This window comes from Nannobrachium achirus (assembly GCF_963921795.1).
Source record: "Nannobrachium achirus genome assembly, chromosome: 9".
Taxonomy (NCBI): Eukaryota; Metazoa; Chordata; class Actinopteri; order Myctophiformes; family Myctophidae; genus Nannobrachium; species Nannobrachium achirus.
The window spans coordinates 17,063,857-17,090,324 of NC_137818.1; the positions used below are offsets into that span (position 1 = coordinate 17,063,857).

At 44.4% G+C, this 26,468-nt stretch overlaps 1 protein-coding gene across 1 annotated transcript in view; it reads left to right on the plus strand.

Annotated features, from left to right (window-relative positions):
- Window positions 1-497: 497 nt before the first annotated feature.
- Window positions 498-26,468, plus strand: part of LOC308291423 (nucleolar protein 4-like) — a gene marked incomplete at its 3' end in the record, with an annotated part of 50,679 nt that continues 24,708 nt past the window's right edge. The window contains exons 1-2 of the mRNA XM_080733432.1: window positions 498-809; window positions 24,168-24,323. Coding sequence (XP_080589558.1) covers window positions 501-809; window positions 24,168-24,323 — 465 coding nt within the window. The 5' untranslated portion in view covers window positions 498-500. The remainder of the gene's footprint in view (window positions 810-24,167; window positions 24,324-26,468) is intronic.

Sequence of the window (26,468 nt, forward strand, 5' to 3'; positions counted from 1 at the left end):
TCGGGACGGCACGGCACACACACACAGCTTCTACAGTAACAGGTGTGCGTCCGTCCGGGTCACTTTCTCTCGTGGAGCGCTGCTGTAGCATGTGAATTCCCCCCATCACCGCTGCTGGAGGAGGAGAAGAGAACGCGGGGGATGATCGGTTTATTTGGACGGCATCGTTAACACTCCTCGACGCGGGACGGGGGAAGAGGAGGAGAAGAAAAGGGCATCAAGAACTGAAGAAAGACCCCCATAATATTCGAGCTCTGTTTCTATTAGCTTTATTTGAACCGGAGGAGGGGGGAGGGCGAGAGAGAGAGATAGAGAGAGAGTGTGTGCGCGTGCGTGTGCGTGCGTGTTTGCGCGCGCGTGTGTGTGTGAGCGGAGAGCGAGAGATGGCCACCAAGCGGACGTGTCTGGACGGTGGAGCCGTCAGACAGCAGCAGCAGCATCAGCAGCAGCGGGGCAGCAGGACTCAGAGCCCCGCCGCGGTGCCTCTGATGGAGGCGGAGATGTTCGGGGAGTTCCAGGACTGGTGCCTGCGGACCTACGGAGACTCGGGCAAGACAAAGACCGTCACCCGCAGGAAGTACAACAAGATCATGCAGACTCTGTTGCAGAGCGAAGCGTGCGACGTGCAGGCGTCGGACGGCGGCGGCGTCTACGTGGACAGCAGCCACATCAACGCAAAATTCAAGTTCTGGGTGAAGTCCAAGGGCTTCCAGGTTGGAGAGATGCAGCACCACCAGCACCACCACCAAGGCAACAAGAAGCTGGGGACGTCCGGGAAACCCGTGCTGTACGTTCCGGTCAAGTCGACGGTAAAGTGCCAGCCTACTACTAGTGCGTGTGCGCGTGCGTGCGTGCGTGTGTGCGTGAGAGAAAGAGCTGTGAGAGAGAGAGAGAGAGAGAGAGAGAGAGAGAGAGAGAGAGAGAGAGAGAGAGAGAGAGAGAGAGTGTGTGTGTGTGTGTGTGTGTGTGTGTGTGTGTGTGTGTGTGTGTGTGTGTGTGTGTGTGTGTGTGTGTGTGTGTGTGTGTGGCGCGCGTGTGCCCCCGCGCGCGCGTGTGCGGGACATGTCCCGTGAACCGCCTGTTAAGTTGCCGTTACTACAGGCTATTACGCACGTCGTTACACCTGTCAGATGAAATGATGCACTTACGACCCATCTGCGTTATTATTTCCTTTTCAAGAAATAAACCCATGCACAGACGTGAATGTTTAGGCCAGTTTTTGTTTGTTCCTTCCATTCCTCTCCTCTCCTCCAGAGCAGAGCAGCCCCGACTCTGGTCGCTTGCTACCATAGCAACGCCGGTGTCGAGAGAGAGAGAGGGAGAGAGAGGCAATTATCCTAACGGTAGGATAGGCTGTAAGCAGTGCTCCTCAAACGCTTTCATGTCAACCCCGAACGCAAATTGATACATATTTGGCCGGCCAGGGACCCTGATTTGAAAAGCTTTTGTGCCATATTAGGGACCCCTATAAAGGAAGATTGCTCAGGGTTTTTATTGTATTTTTATATATATTTGTATAGCTGATCTACAAGCTCACAAGATCGTGACACAAGCTTGTAGATGGGATATTTTCAAATTTGCTGAGAATAGGGTTAAAGTGTTTCAGCCGTTCCTCATTTTCCAGGGACCTCACTTTAAGAACCACTGTCCTAGCAGTAACTATATGCTAAACTGTGTCTTTCATAGAGCATCTCACCAAAGGCCTGTCAGTGACATCCATTTAACACTATGTAGGTACTCTGTGTGTGTGTGTGTGTGTGTGTGTGTGTGTGTGTGCGTGTGCGTGTGCGTGTGCGTGTGCGTGTGTGCGTGCGTGCGCGCGTAGTACACATGGATGTATGCCAGTGGCCTGCCAGCCTGAAACTGGGCTCGCTGGGTATATAGGCGATAAAGTAAGCTTTGGTGGTTCACCGATTAAGACGCTATATTCTGGAGAAGCTTATAAGCTCTCAGATTCATTCATTCGTCCGAGCGGCTATACCATTCCAGACTGGCAAGGGATATTATATCCCATAGACTCCACTAGGCTTATGACTAATATTTCCTATTGAGATCATTCTATAATGATCACAAGAGAAACATCACTTTGTTGGAGGTTTCGTTTGGATCAGTTGAGTGTCAGTGCAGTCCTCTCTGTGTAGAAATCAAGCATCGAAAATAGCAGAGACAAATAGCCGAGGTCTGCTATTTTTGATATTTTCACCAAAAGGCCCTTTTAGAAATTTCAGCCCCTGCCTCTCTAACATTCTCTGCACGTCCCTGGTGCAGTCCAGTCGGAGGAGCACTGGTGTTCTCCTCGTCGTCCTGGACAGGATGCGGTGCAAAGCGGTGCACCCGTTGCTCATGGCAACACCTGGCAGCCTTTAATAGTCTGTCCTGTGCCGATGCTTTTTCTCATGTGCCGACCGTCAACTCTGTGTGCGATGACACATGACAGAGTTAACTTCATTAGAATACCAGAAGAGTCACCGGAAAGAAACTCGCCGGGCTGATGGTTTATGCCTTTTGATTGATTGATTGAGTTATTTATTAGAAGTTTTGGATAGGAAAAGGTACAGTTTTACGACAGTACAGTTCACTGATACAATGTCAAATGACACTCGGTTAAGGCAAGGCTTATTTGTTATTTTCCATTGAGATCCTTAATATCCTTATAAAACTCTGTAAACCATGCCTAAACGGTTAAACCTAACCTAATTCTTAACCTTAACCTCATTAAAACGGTGCCAAAACCTAACCCTATTCCTAATCTTAACCTCAGAAAGATATGCGTAATCCTAAAGTTATTTCTAACCTTATTCTCGTGAAACAATTACAAGAATAAAAATCTCAGCAAGTTTCTTTCCGGGGACTTTAGTGGTTACCCTCTATTCGCCTATACCTATGTGTAGTAGTGTTTCTCGAAACTTTAAAATGTCAAGATCTCCCCTTAACTCTGACAGTGTACAAATGGAACCAAATGGACTTGTTAGTCTGTACACTGTTAGAGTTACAGACTTGTATGTGTCAATTTAGACTCCCCCCCCCCAAAGGAAACACAGAGTCTCTGGAATCTACTTTGAGAAATAACTGAGAACCATTGCGTTAAACAACACTGGCCCATGTCTTCGTTTTATTTCGGGGTGAGTGCTGTCCGTGCGCAATTTGGTGACCACCGTGCACAATGAAAGATATCTCCGTCGGTCGCAAACAAAAGGGTCCCCTGCCTGGAGGAGTGGTGACTCTCTACAAGCTCACAATGCCTCACAGCACGAGGCATTGTGAGCAAGGCGTTGTGAGTTTGTAGATCTGCTATTGTTGGCTAAAGTTCTCAGAATATGGACGCTAGGGTTTAAGTGGTTAATATAAAAAAGGAGAAGAAAAAGCTTCTATCACACAAAGATTTGGAGGACCCTAGTAACTCTGAGGACCCCATAGGGGTCCCAGACCCCATGTTGAAGACCCTTGGTTTAGACCTTTGAGTAGTGTGGAGTCTGTGGCCCAAAGGTTGCCCTGCACATACTAGCAGTAAGTTAATTCAAATCTATCTTCGGCCAGTGTCTCACCATGATATATGCATCCCAGCCCAGGATATGTGCACCCACGCGTGTTGTGTGCGTGCGTGCGTGCGTGCGTGCGTGCGTGCGTGCGTGCGTGCGTGTGTGCGTGTGTGTGTGTGCAACAGTGCGTGTTCGTCTGCGCGCGTGCGACGTGCGTGCACCTGTATCTCACCGTGGTCTTTGGGCCCACTGGCTCTGACAGCCAGGACCAAGCATTAACCAACCACCCAATCCAGCCACCCACCCACGCACCCTACCTCCCCCATCCTGGTACCCACCCCCCACCTTCTTGGAACAGACTCAGAACAAAAGAAACTAGTCATGTTAACAAACCAGGATGGATAATGGTACAGATTAGTGGTTTACAGTGATTCTAATTTGTTATCCTTTGGACCCTGTGATCTTAAATCATCAGTGTTGATTTAAAGGTATAGGGTAACTGGTATTTTTTGGTTGAAACCAAATGTTTTTTGTTAAAAGGTTAGAGCGTTATATTGGGACAGTAATCATCACATCTTCAGCTCATTAGTAAACATTTTCAGGTGGGTTGCAACATTTCAACCAATCAGGAGAGAGTACCCATTTATTAGCTTCAATTATATAGTGTACCCGACCTGAACATTCCTTCTCTGTTTATTAAAGAGCTTGAGAGACATGGAGACTCATACTGTCACAATAACACGCTTATTTTCTTTTTACCAAAAAAGTACCCTACCTTACAAGTACAACCACTGGTCCATTTGGTTCAATTTGTTCACTCTCAGAGTCAACATGAACATATTCTGTAAGGATGGACACCCTACTGGTGACCCAACATTGTCCTGTTTCATCTCTCTCAGCTAAGGGGTAGAAGTCGAAGACCCCTGATTTAAATCACCAGTCGCTCCACAGGTGTTTTAGTGCTGTGTGGGTGCAGGGTTTACATTGAAGCCACACAGGCTACTGGTCACAAAGGTCATCTAATCTCCAGGCTATATTATATTTCAGCCAGATAATCTGGGTAGGACTAAGGACAGGTGCTGCTGCTCTCTGCAGGTGCTCTGCAGATGGGGTCTGCAATGTGTGTCTTTATCAGCAGGATCTTTCATTGGGATAAAAATGGTGTAAGTGATTTCTTTTGTTTTGTTTTTGTTTGAAGAAGTGCTCTAATATTCTGTTAGTAATCATTGAATGTTTGTTCTGTAACGGGGCTCTCCCCATCTCTCCTAGCTCTTTAGTAAACAGAGGATATACATTTCAGACACCAATTATATAAACAATGTATCATGGAACTGACACAATATGTCCATATCGGCATTCCCAGATATGGGCTTAACTTTAATATTGATGACATCAGGGATCTAGGCCATATACTGTATGGAGCATGACATGAGGCATATTGATAACATCAGGGATCTTTGCCATATATGGAGCGTGACGCACACACGCACGTTAAATGCGACCTATGGTCATAATTTAGCTACCAAAATGTCTACAAAAACAGAGGTCTCCCCGTCCCTCCAGCTCTTTAAAGCCTCACTATGTCACTTTTTGAATTAACACAATTTCATCCCAGCTCTTCTATCGAGACATTTAGATCGTGTCAAAGGTCTTGTCGTGAGACACGGGATCTGACACAAACCTGTTCATAGATTTCATATAGTTTCATCGTTTGACACACAATCATCAGCACTCTAAAAACAAAAACTAGGCTCTACTCAATTTTATTGGTGAAACATTTTTACACTCAAAAATATTGAGTAAATATTACTGTTATGAAATCAGGTAGATGATACTCAATTAATTTGAGTAAAAGTAACCAAAACTTTTACGTACTTATTAACAACTAAAATTGAGTACAATGACCTAAAGAAATTGAGTAGATATAATTAAATTATTCAGTCAATGCCACAAAAGACTACAAGTAAATACATTGAAATATTAAGTAGATCTAATTGAATATTAGAGTATGATTTAACAAAACAAATATGTCACATTTACTTTATTCATTTACTTTTATTGATTTAATTCATATAGTACCATTTACCCCTTTCATTTACTTTACCTTTTACTCCAGGAGTACATGATGTCAAATGAATACACATGAAATAATTATGCAGATAATTATGTTTTTAATCAACTAATTGTGACCAGTGTAACACCACATCAAGTATGAACATTCAACATACTTTAGTATATGTAAATGACATGCAACAATGCCTGCAAAAACAATATGTTTAAAGATAATGATCAGGAAAGGGGTATCCCTGACACTTTTAAAATTCTGTTTACTAAAGAGCAGTGTGTGTTCACAATACTGTATATAAGTACCTCTAATTGAACTGTGCATACTGTAAGTAAGCAGTCTGTCAAACATTATGCACCATAAGAACAATGAGCCCATCAAATGAACAGTAAGTCATAACCACAAAATACATTAAAGACAGTCAGAGGCCATTTGGCATGAAAGAAAATCACAACTTGGAATATGAAATAATAAATAAGCATTTACAGTAGCTCAACATTTAAACATATTGACTATGCACACGTGTAATGTCTATATGCTAAACTGACCTGTTTGCATTATGACTCGAATGCACCAGAAACAAAACACTTTACATTAACTAATTACTATCAGCAACAAATACCATTGCAAAAATGCTGTTTTGACAATAAATCCACTTTCAGTAGGTTATACCCACTTTCTGAGAGCATCTTGCTGAACAGTAGTCGGCAAGCAGACATTTTTTCAGTCTCTGAACTTTGGCTGAAAGGTGTCCAGGATCCAACTCAACTAGTACTTTTTGGAACATCTCAAGACCATATCTGAGGTTCTTGGGGTATCTCAGATTAAAGGCATAGAACAGTCCCAACAGATAGCAGCAGACCCCCAAGATTGTTGAGGGCAGTGATGCCCTTAATCACAATACCTACATCAGTAGGTTCATTCATTGAGTTCTCTTGGTTCTGCAGCAGGTCAACTTCTCTTCTACTCTGACAGGTGCACCAGCAGCTTCCTTCCTGCACACATTGTGAAGATAATTGTTTAGAGCTCACTTTCAGGCTAAATGTTACAAGACACACAGACACACATTGAGCAATCCTAGCTGTCTCCACACATGCAGCCCTGGGCATAATCTTTAATCAGTTGGACCAGACATGCAACGGATGCAACAGCCATTCAGCCAATGTCACAACCTCATTCTCTGGACATCACTATGCTGTTCCTTTGCATGTGATGGTCTCATCCACGATGACATTAAAACGTCAAAACATTTATTTTACTAACTTGAAAGTCCTTGATCTTGACACTATCTTCTTCCAGATGGTCGATGAGACATCGGATGATGACCTCTCGTGTTCGTTGATTGGGGATTCCTCTCTGCCTTAGTAGCTATTAAGACATACATTTAGAAATGAATAATCAGGAGAGAGAGAGTTGCAGGGGATAAAGATGAGTTTAGCATAAATTAATATAGTAATTATTGTCATTAGCCAGGTGAAATATAATTAAAGCAGTTAGAGTAAATGAAAGTTTCATACCTGAAGTACAATACTCATTTGTGCCCAAACTGCCCTTCTTGGACTGGAACATGGACAGTAGTTTGGGGGTATAGAAGTCCAACATTGCCATACATTTTGGCTCAAGATTCAGTGTGGTGATCATCCTGAACTTTGCACTAACCTGGAAGACAGAGATGAGGGGAAGAGAGTAAAAAAGAAGACATGTAGATAATAATGTAGGCCTATACCTGTGCATTTTATCTTCATTGTACACACCATTGTATGCAGCTGTGCATAGCTTGTAATAAATGCAAAAAGTCACAATGACTAGAGGGCTTGCACATTCCTCTCACTGTAACCTTAACTAGCTGCAAACCTTTGTAAATAACATAAGTTATACCCAATACATTTGTGTAGCCTATATGCACAAAGATACAGTAAATCTACTTACCAATATTTGCAAACACTCTCCAGGTTTCTTGTTGAAGAAGATGTGTGCTGCTGCTGTTTGTTGACAGAATGTTCCAGTAGAATTTTCCCATGAACCCTTTTTTTCCCATGAACCCTTGTGTACAATTTTGAATCTTAGTCATAATCTACTCAATTGTTTAAGTTGTTGTGAGAGATGAAAGATTATTAAGTTGGAATGAATAATAATTAAGGGTCTTTTTAAATTGATCCATATAAGTACTCCATACTCAAATATTATGAAGGAAAATTACCAAAACAAATTGAGTATAATTCATGAATACAATCAGTTGGTCAAATACTAATTTATTCTCATGAAATTAACTCAAATAATATATGTACATCTAACTCAAAAAGAACAGTTGGATTTTTACTCATTTTGTTTGGTGTGACCTACTCAAACAATCACATACATGATATTCAGTGATTTTATTGAGTAAATATAACTTTTTCTAATAGTGCTATTTACTCGGTCACAGAATCCTTTCTTAGAGTGAGTGTATTTTGGATTCATGTCAATTTGTGTTTTCTTATACAGTATTTAACCACTTCAACCGTCAATTCTTAATAAAATTTACCTTTCACTCTGTACTTAGTCTGATCTTTTCCCCCTCCAGACCAAACCCCTTTGCCGAAAATGCTAGGTGTTGTGAGCTTGTAGATCTGCAATCTTTGGCTAAAGTTCTCACATATGGACACTAGGGTTCAAGTGCATATAAAAAAGGAGAAAAAAGTTTCTATCACACAAAGATTTGGAGGACCCCCTGTAGTAACTCTGAGGACCCCCTAGGGGTCCCGGACCCCCTGTTGAAGACCCTTGCTCTATAGCAATGATTACTATCACAATATAGAGCTATTTAAGAACTAGCATATTAGAATGAGTTCTACTGTACCCCCTGTATTATTTGATTATTTGTGAGTGGTACACATTACAACACAAATGCACACACGCACGCGGCACGGCCACACGCACAAGCATACATGCGCGCACGTACGCCCACACGCACAATGCCCACTGCCCCTTTCTACGGCTGTGGGCCGGGGGCGTGTGTCACTGGAAGCCCCCTCTGCAGCTGCTCCCGGGTTGTGCCAAGTCAGTGTGTGTGTGTGTGTGTGTGTGTGTGTGTGTGTGTGTGTGTGTGTGTGTGTGTGTGTGTGTGTGTGTGTGTGTGTGTGTGTGGGTAACAGTCACCGAGGGCAGGGTGGGGGCAGGGGTTGGGTGGAGGAGGAGGGCTGACGGGAGGACACAAGACATCCCTTCTGAGCCGGTGGCAGAGAGAGAGAGAGCGACACAAGCAGACAGTGTGTGACTGCACTGACCAGTAGTGTAGAAAGTACTCAGATTTTTTACTCAAGTAAAAGTATTAATACGGAATTATAGCAATACTCTACAAGTAAAAGTCCGGAATTCAAAATGTACTTGAGTAAAAGTATGAAAGTGTTGTCATAAAAAATATATGTACTTAAAGTACAAAAAGTAAAAAAACAAAAAATGTTTGAAAATAGCTGATCTACAAGCTCACTACGCGTTACGCTGCGACACACTGTGAGCTTGTGGATCTGCTATTATCAAATAGCCTAGGTATGAAATAGGGCTAAAGTCGTTAATTTGTGTTTTATAATTATAATTTATATCTGCTAAGTAACTAGTAACTATAAAGTTTTCAAATAAATGTAGTGGAGTAAAAGTACAATATTTGGATCCGAGATGTAGTGGAGCAGAAGTAAAAGTATTGGAAATTGTAAATACTCAAGTAAAGTACAAATACCTCAAAATTGTACTTAAGAACAGTAACTTACACCATTGGCACTGATACACAGACAGACAGACAGTCAGACAGACAGACAGACAGACAGACAGACAGACAGACAGACAGACAGACAGACAGACAGACAGAGCCCAGTTTCATTCACACACTTTTTCTGGGGAGATATGGGAGACTTATTTGTAGTAGAGGTCTGTGTGTGTGCGTCCCCAACCCCCCAACCCACCCGTCCCCCCCACACACATCTTGGCCTCTTTCTGAATGTCTCTTGTTGCCTCCTCTCTCTCTCTCTCTCTCCCTCCCTCTCTCTCTCCCTCTTGGAGGAGGAGAACGGGCCCCGGCCTGCCTTCAGTGTGTGTGGAGATGCAACCTCGTTTAGCTCCTCATTATGTCCTGATTAGAGAGACAGAGGCAGAGACACACAGAGAGATGCACTGCAGAGCACAGAGAGAGAGAGAGAGAGAGAGAGAGAGAGAGAGAGAGAGAGAGAGAGAAAGGGCGTCAGTCAGAGCGCACCCTGCTCTTTCAGAATGATGTCTTTGAATGCTGCGATACGTGTTGCTCTCTCTCTTTATCTCCCTCTCTCTCTTCCTCTCCTCCCCCCCCCCCCCCTCTCTCTCCCACATCTGAACACAGCGCGGCTCTGAGCATTTTTAACGGATGAAAGCGGTTGCTTTTTTTTTGTTGCCATGCCAACTGAAACCTGTAAATATCCCTGTGTGTAGCTCTCACAACAATGTTTTGTTTGGGGAGGCACGCACGGCCGCACGCACGCGCACGCACGCACTCTCTTTCTCTTCCTGTCTCTCTATCTCTCACACTCGCACGCACAATGTCCCAATGCAACAGTTACATCGACGTGTGATGCTTTTCCATTAAGTACTGTAAACAATACAAGCATTCACAAAACTACTCATGATGAATTAGTACAAAAAACGAGAGTTACTTGAACCCTCGCATCCCTATTCCAAAAAAGGCAACACGTTTTCTCGAAAGCTGTACGACAGGGGTCTTCAACGGGGGGTCCGGGACCCCTAGGGGGTCCTTAGAGTTACTTACTTGAACCCTCGCATCCCTATTCCGAGGAGAACTTTAGCCAACTACAAATCGCTGCGAGGCGTTGTGAGGTTGTAGATCGGCTATTTTCTGCAAATAGGTTTGATGTAGCTGTAGAGGTAAAAAAGAGCAGACCAAGTACATAGTGAAAGCTCAAGTTTACAAAATATTGATGATTTAAGTGGTTAAATGTCTGAAAATACATATTAACATGAATCCAACATAGACTGTTGACAGTGCTGTCTAACAAGTCTATGAATCATAATTATGAAATCGATGAAAATCTGCATCACACATTTATACAATATGTAGAGGGGGTCCCTGCTTCATCTCTCTCTCAGCTAAGGGTTCCGTGGCCTGAAAACGGTGAAGACCCCTGCTGTGTGACGTTGAAACACATTTCTGTAACCCTTAGCAATCACCAGCGTCGAAATTTCATTAATTAGTGGCAAATTAACACTGTGTCGCTCTATAATCTGCGTCTCAGAATATCAACCCCAAATATGTGCTCCTCCCTGTCAGAACGGGACCTCATCATCATCATTACTATCTGATTAATTAGTCCACCGTCCCCAGAGAGATCTCCGTCTGTAGACGAGGCAGAACAGTGACCTATTCTATTCAACAGTCTGGGCATTAAAGTCGATTATACAAATGTCTTCTACAGAAGTAAATCCTAACAGTTTTCAGAAAAACTTATGTTGTGGTTCTCAAACATTTTCATGTCAAGGACCCCCAGAATTATATGTAGGCTACAAGTCCTGTGCCCAGAGGGGGGGCACATATGCAGTGGTGTGCACAGTATCTGAGGGATTTAATGTAGGCTATTGTGTGTATGTAGTATTTGTACAGTATATATCTACTGATACCGTAAGAGTAGGCCTATACTATTTGTATTTCTATTTTTTGTATTGGTAAGATTACATTAGTGTGTGACGCTATACTCGACCTGAGGGATTGTTACTTGTTGTATTTGTACTGTATATATTAGGTTCTATAAAGTTCATTTATACAGAGTATGGGTATTATGGAGCACATGTCTTCAACAGGGGATCTGGGGGTCCGGGGGTCCGGTCCTCAGAGTTACTACAGGGGGTCCTCCAAATCTTTGAGTCATAGACTCAAAAAAATCGGAAAACACTGAAATAAATACTCTGATGATTGTGCTGTCAAACAATGAAACTATGGCATCTCTGAAAAGGTTGTGGGGGTCCCCCGCTTCATCTCTCTCTCAAAGGGGTCCTGAAAACGTTGAGGACCCCGTTATAGAGTATTTATATATATTGATACTATAGAGGGGGTTGCTCCTGGTAGTTGCAGTTCCCTCCCTTCAGCACCCTTTCTGTTGCCATGGAGAGACTCTTCTTTGCGTTCCCATAGGACCAGAAATTAACACCATTTTTAACTGGCCTGGGGGGCTCCCCCTCCCCCCTGTGTGGGAGACACATGCACTCTCACGCATGGAAACACACACGCACGCACGCACGCACGCACGCACGCACGCACGCACGCACACACACACACACACACACACACACACACACACACACACACACACACACGTGCACGTTGGCATTACCATATTTGTGAGGGCAGCAACATTTTAGAACGATATTGCTATAAATGGCATTGTTACCTTTTTTTGTTGCCATTTTGCCATATTAAACCTAAGGCATGCAGCGTGTTGTGAGCTTGTAGATCTGTTATGTTGGGTGTGCGACAGCAGCACACACATTTACGTGTAAATCAAAGTTAAATCTAAAATGTGTATATAACCGTAAAACTATTTATTCTAGTGAGGACCTGGAAAATTCTCCTTACTATGTCTGTTTCTCTTTTTACTACTTGTGGGGACATAGTATAGTAATACAAGTACACACAAGCGCACACACACACACACGCACGCACGCACGCACGCACGCACGCACGCACGCACGCACGCACGCACGCACGCACGCACGCACACACACACACACACACACACACATGCTTGATTCTGACAGCTATAATCTTAGAAGCACACCGCGACTGTCAGTTTTAATGCGTTGGCAAGGCCAACATTTTAACAAGTGGGACAGTATGCTAATAGCCTGTAAACGGTGCAATGCTCTCTGTGATCTTATGTGTGAGCTTGCGTGTGCGCTTGTGCTTGTGCGTGTGCTGGTGTGTGCGTGGTGTATGTCAGAGCTGTTGGTATGCTGGTTGATGGCTGTACTGGGAATGGACCTGACTCTATCAAAGAATGATAATAATCATCAGTGAGAGAGAGATAGAGGGGGGGGGGGGGGGAGAGCGAGAGAGTGAGACAGAGAGTGAGTGAGACAGAGAGAGAGTGAGACAGAGAGTGAGTGAGACAGAGAGAGAGTGAGACAGAGAGAGAGAGAGACAGAAAGGCAGGCCACTGGACAGAAGAGAATAGATCTTTATTGTCATTGTAACAACATGTACAATGAAATTAAAAGTGCCAATCGATCAGTGCATCAAATTACTAGAAATCACAAAGATATACCGGTAGATAAAAACAATACAACAAAAACACACATAACCATACTTCCTGTCATTGCTCTTATCATTCACAGCACAAACAATATGTCATTGCAGCTGTTATTGCACAAACCCCCTTTGCACTTAACCCAAAACAGCACCACATAACAAGACGGGCTTGTCTTGTGGTGCTCGGCTTGTCTTGCGGCGCTCGGGCGCGAAGAGCAGGACCAAGTTCCGCTGGCCTTCGCGCCGCTTGCAATGTCGTGGACAATAACTGTGACATATAACCATTGTATTGCTCATCAGTACGGTAGGAGAGCCAGTTCGTACATTTGCCCCTGTTAGTCCACTTCGCCGTCGCTACACCGCCCTATCGCTACACCGGCCAAACAGGATTTTCCCCACAAGACATGTATGCAGCTGCAGATCATTTCTAAAGGTGCCTCCACACCGAAAATACTACAGGAGACTCTTTCTAATTGTTCACAGACTGCAAAGAACTGGAAAAAACTAAGCACATTGTTTTCCAGCCAACTGTACGCCGACTGTAGTTACTGTACTCAGTTGTGCGCATGCACACTGTGTTGCCAGGTCTGCCTGTTATAAGCGACTTTGATCCTGTTTTCCTATAATGTTGTTAGTTGTGGGTTATTTTAGTTTGGGCTTGTTTCAAGTGTAGTTGCTTATTTGGCCTTACTTTCAACATTCTTTTAGAATAGCTAATGTAATAGAGCTCAATAGGTGAAACTTGTCGCTTCTTTTGGGCTTGTTTCCATAGACCTGGTCGCTTGTTTCACTCACAGAATCTGGCAACCGGGCAGATGCGGAGATTCTTTCTGTGCAGTGTTTTTTCTCCTCTCACCAAAACAACACACAGCACTATTAATAGTGTTGCTTTGGAGTTGATCAGTATAGATTGAGAATATGGTATGTATTAAAATGTGCCACGAGAAAATGTCTCTGGCTTATTTAGGCTTTGTTTCTGCAGCTGCAGCAAACTAATGTCCAGGAGTACCAAGTCGCCTCAATCCTACCAACCGATTGCAAAAGACTGAGCAGGTTCGGTTTTTGATCGACGGGTTCCGACAGCCCTATATCGACGGCAAGCGCCTCTTGCCGACAAGTTGCCGATGGCTCCCGGTCGGCAGCAGACGCTTTCCGCCGCCTTCCGCCGCCTTCCGCCGCCGATTCGTGGCCGAATCGGTGTGGTTAAAACCTTGCTTTAGCCGCATTGAGTGTAACTACTGCTGTGGGATAGAAGGCAGACAGACAGACAGACAGACAGACAGACAGACAGACAGGCAGGCAGGCAGACAGACAGACAGACATGCAGACAGACAGACAGACAGGCAGGCAGGCAGGCAGGCAGACAGACAGACAGAGGTAATGCTGTTTTAATGGAGTCTTTATGAAGTGAAGGAGAGACGACAGAATGACAATGAAAATAAAAGAGAGACGCTGAAGGAAGAGTAGATAATGTTCTCTCTCTCTCTCTCACACACACACACACACACACACACACACACTCAAACACACGCACGCACGCACGCACGCACGCACGCACGCACGCACACACACACACACACACACACACACACACACCATTTCTTTGTCCATTAGCCTGTTGAGGGATTTACAGTGTATGAGAGGCTCTTTAAAAGGTGACCTGTTGTCACACCTGCACTGACATCATCTCAGTCATGTGACCTCAACTGTAAGCACACTTATACGCACGCACGCACATACTTACGGTATACGCACGCACGCACACACACACACACACACACACGCACAACCTTTTCACCCGCTCTTGAACATCTCGAAAAGGTGTGGCCACTTAACATCGCTGCAGAAACGTTTTTTTTTCAAGGTTTTAAAGACAAAAATACAAAACAATATTAATGTTATATTGTCATTAGCATCTTTCAGATGTCACTTATAATATAGCCTACTGTAAGCTTAGTGTTTTTTTTATGCCTTTATTGATAGGACAGTAAACTGACAGGAAATGGGGAGAGAGATGGGGAGTGACATGCAACAAAGGATGTCGGGATCTATACTCGAACCTGCGACATGCTGTCAGGCTGGCATTGTAGCCTAGGGTGCCCGCGCCTTAGGCGTGTTTTTTTGGAAATTTTTTGTCAGCACACTAGCAATAATCGCTGACACACTATACATTACTAATAGTAGTACTATACATTACTACTGCTGTAATCATACATACATAATTAATATGTATGTTTGACATCGGGAAGCAGTGAGATTGTGTCAGCGTCACCATGGGAGGTAGTCTCGCCCAACGCGGACATTCTATGCCCCCGGAAAATCTCACCGTGTCCTCCGGCGTCTAGAATGGACGCGGAGGGGGATATGACTCCGCTTTGAGCAAATGAGGCAGTGATCCGCGGTGGAAAACGAGTGATAAATCATAGCGATTTTATAATTATAATGGATAAGCCTAAACAAACCAGTTCACATGAACAATACTGATGTAAAATAAGATATCTGAACGGCTACATATATTTTATATACAATTAAAATGTTGTGAACCATAGTTACGGGGGGGCTAGCCCAGGCTTTTCTTTTTGAAATGCCTGGATCCCGAGGCTACCATGAAGGTATGGTGTGGTGTAATATATCGTCACTAGTGTAAATTAAAGCCCTGCCTCATCATATAAGACTGTCGCACAAAACTAGTGAAAATACAGGTGAGAAGAGGTGAGTCTTCAGGCCACGGTGGAAGCTATAGGGAGTGAGTCTGTTGTTCTAAGGTTGACAGGGAGTTTATTCCACAGTTTGGGTGCCAGGAGGGCGAATTGTCTTGGGACGAGTGGATTTTTGACCTGGGGTTTTCAGCGAGGGTTCCGTCAGCATCCCTGTGTTGGCTGATCTGAGTGAAAGAACGGTTCTGGACCTACGAGGTTTCCGCCCGACAACGAAGATATGTGCGTATGTTTGACATCTAGGAAGCGGTGAGGAGGTTGCGTCACGGTTTTGTACGACCCTGTGTCGTCATGGGAGGTGATGTATGGTGAGGTGTAACACATAGTATGTCTGCTTGCTTTGTGACCCTGCTGCCCCCCTCCCCCCTCCCCCCAACCCCATCCCGACCCGCCTGTGTGCAGGATGCTTGTACTCTCCCCTCAGCATCACTGCTGTTCTGCTACTCTGTGTGTGTGTGTGTGTGTGTGTGTGTGTGTGTGTGCGTGCGTGTGCGTGCGCGTGACTGCCAGGGGGGTTGGGGGCGGCCAACTCCAACCCCTCCAGTCTCCTAGCAACAGAGCGGTTTGGTAGCGGGACAGGGGAGGAGAGGAGAGGAGAGGAGAGGAGAGGAGAGGAGAGGAGAGGAGAGGAGAGGAGAGGAGAGTTTTAAGTCCTACGGGATTAGACGGATGAAGAGGAAGGAAGAGACTGAGAGGGGTGGCACGACACACACACCCATGAATTTTGGAGGTGATCGGTGGGGGTGCACGTGTTTGGTGACTGAACACTTAAAGATGTCGGAAAGCATGTACCCGTACGTACATCTGAAAAGCATGAACAAATATACAATATAATAATAACTACATTGCATCCATCGGTATTCACACATACTTTCTCCCCCCTTTGCCACATGGGTGCCCGCTGTCATGTGCCCAACACAGGGATGCCACGCAGGGAGAAAGTTAGCGATGAGACCAAGCCAATTAACAACTGTTAGTCACACGTTGGATTCTATATGCTGAGTAAACATGGACTGAATTAGAACACACACACCACTACAATATAAAAATACTCTGTTACAACGTGAAAGTCTGGAATTCAAAATGTACTTGAGTAAAAGTACAAAGTTATTGGCATTGAAATGTACTTAAAGTACCAAAAGTAAAAGTACTCATTATGCAGAATGTTCCATTTCAAGTTTTCAAATGTATACATATCTTTTGAAAATAGCAGGTCTACAAGCTCACAATGCGTGCGGCGATGCGACTCATTGTGAGCTTGTAGATCTGCTATGTCCAAATGGCCAAAATGTATACAGGGTTGAAGCGGTTAATGCATGTTGTTGTGTAATAATAATCAAAATCTACAATGTGACTAGTGACTAAAGTTTCAAATACATGTAGTGGAGTAAAAAGTACAAAATTTGGATCTGAGATGTAGTGGAGTAGAAGTGAAAGTAGCCTATTGAAAATTGCTGTTTATAACTGTGAAGTACAAATACCTCAAAATGTTACTTAAGTATAGTACTTAAGTAAATGTACTTAGTTACTTTACACCACTGACACACACACACACGCACGCACGCACGCACGCACGCACGCACGCACGCACGCACGCACACACACACACACACACACACACACACACACACACACACACACACACACACATTCAGAACAAGTAATGTCCAAAGGCAGACAGAGTTGATCTGTAACATTTTATCAGATTTTTCTAACGCTGAGATGTTGGGCTGACTGCTTCCCGGAGCAGACAGAGATGTTGACATGCTGGTTGGGTTCCTGAGCAGACAAGCGAGGAAGAACTGAGGCAGAAATACATTGCCGTTATGTTTGCCTTTTATCCAACTTTCACCTTTTGTCTTACGTTAGCCCTTTCATATTTCTGCATGTTGCAAGAGGCAAAGATGTCTTGGCTCAGGCCTGCTATCTATTGTTTTGATACGGCCTGTCTTGTTATGGTGCAGCCTGTCCATGCGACGCTAGAACAGGGGTCTTCAGCAGGGGGTCCGGGATCCCTAGGGGGTCCTCAGAGTTACTACAGGGGGTCCTCCAATTTTTTGTATGATCGAAACTTTTATTTCTCCTTTTTATATTAACCACTTGAAGCCTAAAGCATCCACATTGGGAACTTTAGCCAAAAATAGCAGATCTACAAGCTCACAACGCCTCGCGCTGCGAGGCGTTGTGAGCTTGTAGATCAGCTATTTTCGGCAAAGAGTTTGGTGTAGAGGGGAAAAAGAGCAGACTAAGTACAGAGTGAAAGGTGAAGGTGAAGTATTGACGGTTCAAGTGGTTAAACATCTGAAAACACAAATTGACATGAATCCAAAATACACTGATGATTGTGCTGAAACTATATGAACGATGGAACTATATGGAATCTATGAAAAGGTTGTGGGGGGTCCCTGCTTCATCTCTCTCTCAACTAAGGGGTCCTCGGCCTGAAAAAATTGAAGACTCCTGCACTAGAGTATAAAATGATGGTCTGATCCCTGCGTTCGTTGACATAACTACCTCACCAGCCACCGATCTGCAGGGGTCATCTATGTGTCCGTACACTCATAGGTGATTCTAGCCTCTTCCAGCAGGGGGTGCACGACCTCTATTACTTCATGCACCGCGCACGCGAAAAAAATTGCGGATATTAGCGGTTTTGTAATGTTGTTTTAGCGGATTTCTGCAGTTAAATTAGCTTCATTGGCATGAGAAAACATAGATTACATTGCCAAAGCATTAAAGCAATATAACGAAACAGTTGAAAAAAGGGAACATAAGACTATGCACTTGGAGGGAGTACAACAGCATTGTGTAAACAGAGATGTGTCTTTATGTACCTGTCCTCCTGAAAGCTTGCTCGGCGTTCTCAGAACCAAAGGCCCGACATGGAAAGCAGAACGCCCGGTCATGGCGCACGCTATACTCCAGCCAGGCAAAATCTTTAAACCACTCCTTTCTGAATTTGCGTTGTTTTTCCACCAGCGGCCTTTAATGGACATTCTACATCTTCTGGCTGATATGGACCCAAAGCCAAAAACTGCTTGGCTTTATCCGGGCCATGGCAAGGGTCTCTTTCATGAACAAAGTTGGCTTCATTTGGCTCCTCTGGGTCTGGGCCTGGGGTAACAACAGTTGAGTCTGGAGTGGGGCTTGCTTGCTGTGGAGGAACCGGGGCCTCGGTCTCCGGCAACGGCGAGCCTTCCACAGTGATGTCGGTGGCTGGATCACTGCTGCTGCAAGCTCCGTCCACCTCCTCTGGTTCACGTTCATTAGCATTACTGTCAGTGTCGAGTGAACCCGTGTTCACATTTCCTGATGATGAATTATCGGTTGTGGCACTGGGTTTGCTCTTTTTTATAAAGAATTGGTCAATTGTCTTTGTATTTATAGTTCGTTTCGACATTATTGCTGCTCTGCTGCTGTATCCATATTGTTTTAGGCGGGCGGAAACAGATAAGGAAATCACAGAATTGTGGGTCATCATATCAGAGAGTCACACAGCCGGCCAGCACAGGTGTCAATCTCACAGCCCACCCACAGTGCCTGCCAAGTCTGCCAACAGCGCCGTCGCCAAGCAAGCTGATAGGTCTTACATTGCAAGCAAGCAAGCTGAAATACTTGCCCCTCCACCTCTCTTTTTGCGCACATTTTACAAATCACGATCACTGTTTTATTTAATAATTATAAAATAAAGTTACATTACAAAAAAAAAAAAAAAATCAAAATGGCCGCCTGGCGGCCAGGGGGTGCACGTGCACCCTAGGACACCCCTTAAAATCGCCTATGCGTACACTGACAAATGTGTCCGCAGCAAAGACTTGTCCTTGTCGATGGATCATTTTAGAATTTCTGTTTTACACACCATTACAATTGTCTTATTTTGACCATAATACCCAATTACTGAACGTCAAGTCTCCAGAGTTTCTTCAGAATATGTATGACACTGATTTACTATTATACCATGACACATTATGAGTCCACTGGTACAGTGGTTCTCAAACAATGTATTTTCAAGGACCCCCATAACTCTCAGAGTTACAGACCTGTTATGGTCATTCGGGGCTAGCTCTAGTCTTTATGTGTTCCTGGTAGTATTATTGTCCGCCCTTTTTGTACTGTATGTCTGTGGCAGAAATGGAATTTTGACAACAATGTCCGCCCACATGGTGATGACCCTGGTCTAATGTGCAGTAGTTCTCCCCATGATATCATGCAATGGAAGCACAGACACAACCACCTCCCTGACTCCTCTGACTCCTCTTGCATAATCAATTATTGATTGATCCAGAATTCCTCGACAACACAGACTTGTTGACCTGCTGGTTGCTTCCTGGCCAGACGGACAGACAGACAGACAGACAGACATCTTGCTACTGTTTGACACATGATTCCCTGAAGAATGAGAGAGAACAACGTTGGTCTCAGAGCAGACTTTGTCTCAGGACAAAAAGACAAAGCCAGATGTAGGAGCGGTTAGCGCCGCTCAAATAAATCAGTAGTTCCCAAACTTTTTAGCCTGTGACTCAAAAGAGAAATATTCGCCCGGGATTCAAACTACTAGCCCCCGTTGTGGGCTTGTAGATCGGCTATTTTTACTACTTCTTAAAGATGTTTGTTCTAATTTATGGCATTTCTTAGATTTTTCTTTGATTTCTTCATGAAATTACTGACAAAAATTTGAATTTTCTTTTTAATTAATGACATTTTTTGGGAATGCTTATTGAAAATATGTCGATTAATAATAATTAAAAAACAAAATGTACGAAACACAAAACAAAGGAACCCATAAAAATCTGTCTGCAACCCACACATGGGTCCCGGGGCACACTGTAATGGGAAACAGTGGAATAAAGTCATCGTATAATCGAACGATTGCCATGAGAAAATAACCGACAGTCAGACCCAACCAACCACGGCGGACGTCCCCCACACCCCCATTTCAGGCTGCGTTTCTGCAGCGCCAACAGCACTGAGAGGGCCCTCGATAAGAAAGCCTCATAAGAAAATATCCTGCCTCAGAATATCCCGTGTGGGGGTCGGCACAATAGCGCCGAGGAGGAGGATGGGATGGATGCACACACAGAGGTGTGGGTGCTGTGCTGTGCTGTGCTGTGCTGTGCTGTGCTGTGCTGCACCCCGCGGGTTGCACGCTGGGATTATCTAAATCCAGCGTGAATGGACCTGACACCATTGTGTCCCGAGTGACAGCGGTGTGATGTCATCCGGGGAGGGATGATACACACACACACACACACACACACACCTCACCTTCTGGTGGGTGATTATATACTCTATAACGGTGTGCTGATGATGAGGTGGAGGATGGACTGTTATTTCATTTATTAGCATTATCATATCTAAGTGTGGCCCATGCTGACAGCGCGAGACAGAGAGGGACAGAGAGAGTGAGAGAGAGGGATGGAGGGAGGAAGAGAGGGAGGTGTAGAGAGCGAGAGAGAGAGTAGAGAGGGATGGAGGGAGGAAGGGAAGGGAGGGGGGTAGATAGAGAAGGAGAAAGAGAGAAAAAAAGAGAGAGAAAGAGGGAGAGGTGGAGAGAGAGAGAGAGAGGGCCGGATTAAAACAAACCGGCTCTGTGAGCTGGTTTTAGTTGCCATGGCAACCATCATTACCTCGCAGCACTTGGGAGAGAGAGAGAGCAAGGAGGAGACGATGTGTCACATGACCCCCAGGAAGACATGGGAGAGGAACTTCCTCACCTGTAGTGGACCCCCAGACCCCCAGACCACTGCTTCTCAACCTGTGGGTCGGGACCCCCGGGGGGTCCCCACATTATTTTGGGGGGGTTCCCCAGGTTGATTAAATTAATGTGCAAAATAGTTTTCGCTCTCAACAGTAAACAAACCAGCATAAAGGCACAACATATTTTCAGATGGGCACCGGTAGTCTCGCGTGGCCAGACTGTTGACTCCAAATGCTCCCGTCATACAGTCTGGGGCAACGGAAGTCTTATTATGAGTATGGGATAAAGCGGATGTGACCCACCCGCTCCCTTGGTGCAAGAGAACGATAACAAGTTCTACTGGAAGCGTTATGTCTTCTTTCAATATTTTTGGGGGAGTTATTTTGTCTTTTTCTAGTGTTGTTGGTGTTACTTCCATGATGTTTTCAAATGTTTTCTTAAACTATACACGCATAACAAGAATATTCCGCTCGAATGACTCTGTCTGTGCTAGTGTGCTTCAGTTATGTTTCCAATGGGACATCAGTTTCCGTGCAGCAGTGACTACGTCCGATACTCGCCGTGCAGGATCTGTCGTTCCAGACACTATATAGCATTCGGAGAATGTGGAATAGTTGACTAAACACGAGTGAGCGGAAGTGGTCAAACAACACTTGGTTTTGCAGCTTTGTAGCTGCAGTTGAGGCCAGCTCAACATGGATTGCAGGGGTGTAACTGTAAATGTTGTAGAAGCTACAAACGTCATGGTGCAGCTTTGTGTCTTCATGTGTCTGGCTTACATTGAGAATGGATGTTGGACTGTAGCTTCCAGTGTAACTCAGCAAGAGGCAGCCCAGCCCATCACAGTAGCCCCATGTTGGGGCAGTGTGTGTGTGTGTGTGTGTGTGTGTGTGTGTGTGTGTGTGTGTGTGTGTGTGTGTGTGTGTGTGTGTGTGTGTGTGTGTGTGTGTGTGTGTGTAGGGAGCGTGCTGTTGCTCCACACAGCAGTCACGTGACCCGCTGCCCTGCACACCTGCCCGGGAGAGAGCCCTGCAGTTTCTATGGCGACAGGGTCAGCGGTACGGGAGGCAGGACGGCTGGCTGCACTGAGAGAGAGAGAGAGAGAGAGAGAGAGAGAGAGAGAGAGAGAGAGAGAGAGAGAGAGAGAGAGAGAGAGAGAGGGGGGGGGGGGGGGGGGAGAGAGAGAGAGAGAGAGAGAGAGAGAGAGAAAGAGAGTCTGATGTCCCAAGTCCAACCAGGACAGGGCAGAGGGGGGCTTTGGGTCCCCTTTTCCTCCCACCGCCCCATCAAATTGTTAGCTGGTCATCCATTGCTGGTCATCAAAAACAAAAAACTACAAAATATCCATTAATTCAATTCTCCATGAGTGAGTAATAGAAGAAAAAAAAAACTAGCCCTTTAAGATTGAGACCCATGTTTCATAAATAGTTAAAATAACTGATAACTTGCACTATTGTTTTTTTTCCTGATTTTTTCATTATCAGTATTACAAAAAAGAAAAAAAAAAGAAAATCTATTTTCTCATGACACATGACAATGTGGCTGCGACCCAATAATGGGTCCTGGTCCACTGTTTGGTCAACGAGAGAGATAGAGCGAGAGAGAGAGAGAGAGAGAGAGAGAGAGAGAGTGTGTGTGTGTGTGTGTGTGTGTGTGTGTGTGTGTGTGTGTGTGTGTGTGTGTGTGTGTGTGTGTGTGTGTGTGTGTGAGAGAGAGAGCGGGTGGGCGGGCGAGCGGGCATGTGTGATTTCCTAACGAGGACACCTGTACCTGAGACAATGGAAGCAAAGTGCACGAAACAAGCAGTGTCTGTTCTACTGTGTGTATGTGTGTGCACGTGTGTGCGTGCGTGTGAGAGGAGACCCTGGGAGAGTGTTTATTGAGTTTCAGTATGACTCATAAAGCATGGACAGCTTTTATGCTCCGCATCACAGAGAGTTCTCTATGTGTATTTATTACTCTGAAGAGCACATTCAAGGGACTGATATTTGTGTGTTTGTTAAAAGGTCTGTGCTCTGTGTTGTGACAGTAATCACTGCAGAGTGTTCTGTTCACTAACAGGGCTGTCCCTGGACCCTGTCTCTCTGGCTCTTTAATCTAAAGCTGGTTGCACAACTGCTGCGTTTTTTCGTTGCGAAATGCGTTTTTCAGGGCAAGGAGAGAGAGAGAGAGAGACATAGAGAGAGCAAGGGACCCAGTGGTCCGAAAATAAATACGAAACGAGCGGCAGTGTGCAAACCTGATTGACATAACGTGAGGTTGATTCCTTCATCTACGTGCTCCGAAATTCGCTCTTATATTCGGCAGGAAAAAACGCAGCAGTGTGCAACGACCTTTAATCAGTAGTTATCGTGCCAAGGACCCCCAAAATGATACGTCTTTGGCCGTGCGAAGGCCATCTTAAAAATGTTTTGTGCCAGGGACCCCACAGAAGAGAAGATTTGTTTAAAAGAAATCACCCGCAAAAGGCCCACACACTGTCTGGAACTTGCAAAAAAAAGATCCCCTTCTGAATATATGCAGGTTTTGTAGGTCAGGTGGCTTAGCAAAATTACTGCTGCGAAGTGGATAAAAGTGCCAAATGTTTTATGAGGCTTCTTTATGACCTACTGATGGATTCTAGCATAGGAGGCAAAACAAATCTTCTTCTCTTTTTTCTCCATTCTGTAAGTCAGTTGGGACTTTAGTAACTATAAGAAAAGTGTTTCAACCGCTCAGCCAAATGAGATATCAACATATAAGAGATATTACACTGATTGTATATCTGTTCTTGAGGTAATTGTGTATCCCCCAAAATCACAAAGGCTACTTTGACCTTTGGGATACACAAATAAGTTGGTGTGCCCAAAAATGTAATTATTTCACTTTGGCTTTAAAAACATGTTGTACTTTTTCCCCACCACTGACAGTGACAAGGCTAACACAGAGTTTAACTTGTGCTCCACAGTGCTCAGACGGCGGCTCGGTGCAGGACAACTCGTCTCTGAAGCGCGTGGCGGTGGTGGAGGACTTCTTTGACATCATCTATGCCATGCACGTGGAGATGGGCGCCGACCCCGGCAGGGCACCCAAACACGCCGGCCAGAAGAAGACCTACAAAGCGGTGAGGACATTTTACATGGCTGGATGTTGTGTTGAGTTGGATAATTTCTTTACCGCCGTAGCGCCCAAACTGTGGAACGAGCGTCTCGAACCCTGCCTGTGTTTAAAGGACAACTTTCTTTCTTTTTTTACAACAAGGGTTCATATTTTAGGTTGTAATTAGTGCAGGGGTCTTCAACGTTTTCAGGCCAAGTACCCCTTAGTTGAGAGAGAGATGAAGCAGGGACCCCGCAACCTGTTCATAGATTCCATATAGTTTCATTGTTTGACAGCACGATCATCAGTATATTTTGGATTCATTTTAATGTGGGTTTCCAGATATTTAACCACTTGAACCGTCAATACTTCATAAACTTGAGCTTTCACTGTACTTAGTCTGCTCTTTTCCCCCTCCAAAGCTCTTTGCCACAAATAAGGCGTTGTGAGCTTGTAGATCTGCTATTTTTGGCTAAAGTTCTCCGAATATGGACGCTAGGGTTCAAGTGGTTAATATAAAAAAAGTGGGAAAAACAAGTTTCTATCACACAATGATTTGGAGGACCCCCTGTAGTAACTCTGAGGACCCCCTGTTGAAGACCCCTGAATTAGAGAAAAGAAAAGATGAGTGTTAAAATGTTTTCATTTACTGCTTTCTATTGTTTTAGAGATTTGAATGACTTTGATTTCAGTGGGTGGGGGCATGCATGCAATTGGCTAAATAATGTCTTTTCAGACACAACAAGCCCATTCCCAAGATGCAGCGCAATCTTTCATGGGCAAATGTTACTTTCCCATGGGGGCTAATAGTGTTACTGTAAATAGTAATAAAGAAATCACCAGTTTATGGTGTCTAAAAATGTAGCCACTTACACGTATCGCATGCCCTCACCCACTGTAATCAAAATCGCTGAGATTGCTAAAACGATAGAAAGAAGTAAATGAAAAAAAAATTAACAATCATCTTTTATTTTCTCTAATTACAATCTAAAATATGAACCCTTGTTGTAAAACAAATTGTCCTTTAAATCACTTTTGAAAACTCACTTCAAAAACGTAGACAAAAGAGTTGACTTTCCCACTAGGCAATATGTTGTCCTGTTTATTGTGTATTGTTTGCTCTTGGCATTTGTGTACGTAGCCTATTTCTTTTTTGGTTCTGAGTGTACAGCACTTTGGTTTAAATGTGCTCGATAAATAAAGTGGATTGGAGTGGATGTTACACATTGGCCTGAGCGGTGTTCCAAAGTAACGAAATACATTTACTTATGTACTGTACTTAAGTATAATTTTGAGATATTTGTACTTTACTTGAGTATTTCCAATTTCCAGTACTTTTACTTCTACTCCGCTACATCTGGGATCCAAATATTGTACTTTTACTCCACTACATTTATTTGGTAACTTTAGTTACTTTGTAGATATAAATTAAAACATTATAAAACATACATAGACCACTTTAGCCCTATACCTAGGCTGTTTGAAAATAGACATTTTATAAGTTCACAACCCGTTGCATCGCGACGTGTTGTGAGCTTTTAGATCTGCTTTCAAACATTTTGACTTTTACTTTTAGTACTTTAAGTACATTTTGATGCCATACTTTCGTACTTTTACATTTTGAATTCCAGAAAAACTGAGTATTTCTTACTACTTAGTACCAGCCACTTCTGAATCAGACAATAAACCGCTTAGCTTATATTGAAACCAACTCCTAGCCTTGTCACTAGTTACCAAGGTAACTATCAAACACCCACTCCTACACACACACACACACACACACACACACACACACACACACACACACACACACACACACACACACACACACACACACCGCACCCCACCCCACCCCACCCCCCAAAAAGGATCATATACTGTAGTTCATCTGCAACACGGACAAAGACATACAGTAAGTGTGATTTATACTCGGTATAATTTGTGCGCTACATTTGTGGCGTGTGCCCGGGCACCAACCGGGACCAACATATTCCTGTGAGTCTAACACAAATGTAGGTGTGGCCTCCGGGGGGTAGGGGGGGGTGGGGGGGGTCTGCTGTCTGTGCCCTCGCCGAGTGGCACGGCACGGGACAGGAAAAAAAAAAAACGAGGATGGGGCTTTGTCTGCCGCTTCGGGGGTCTGTCTGTGTGTCTGTGTGACACAGTGGGA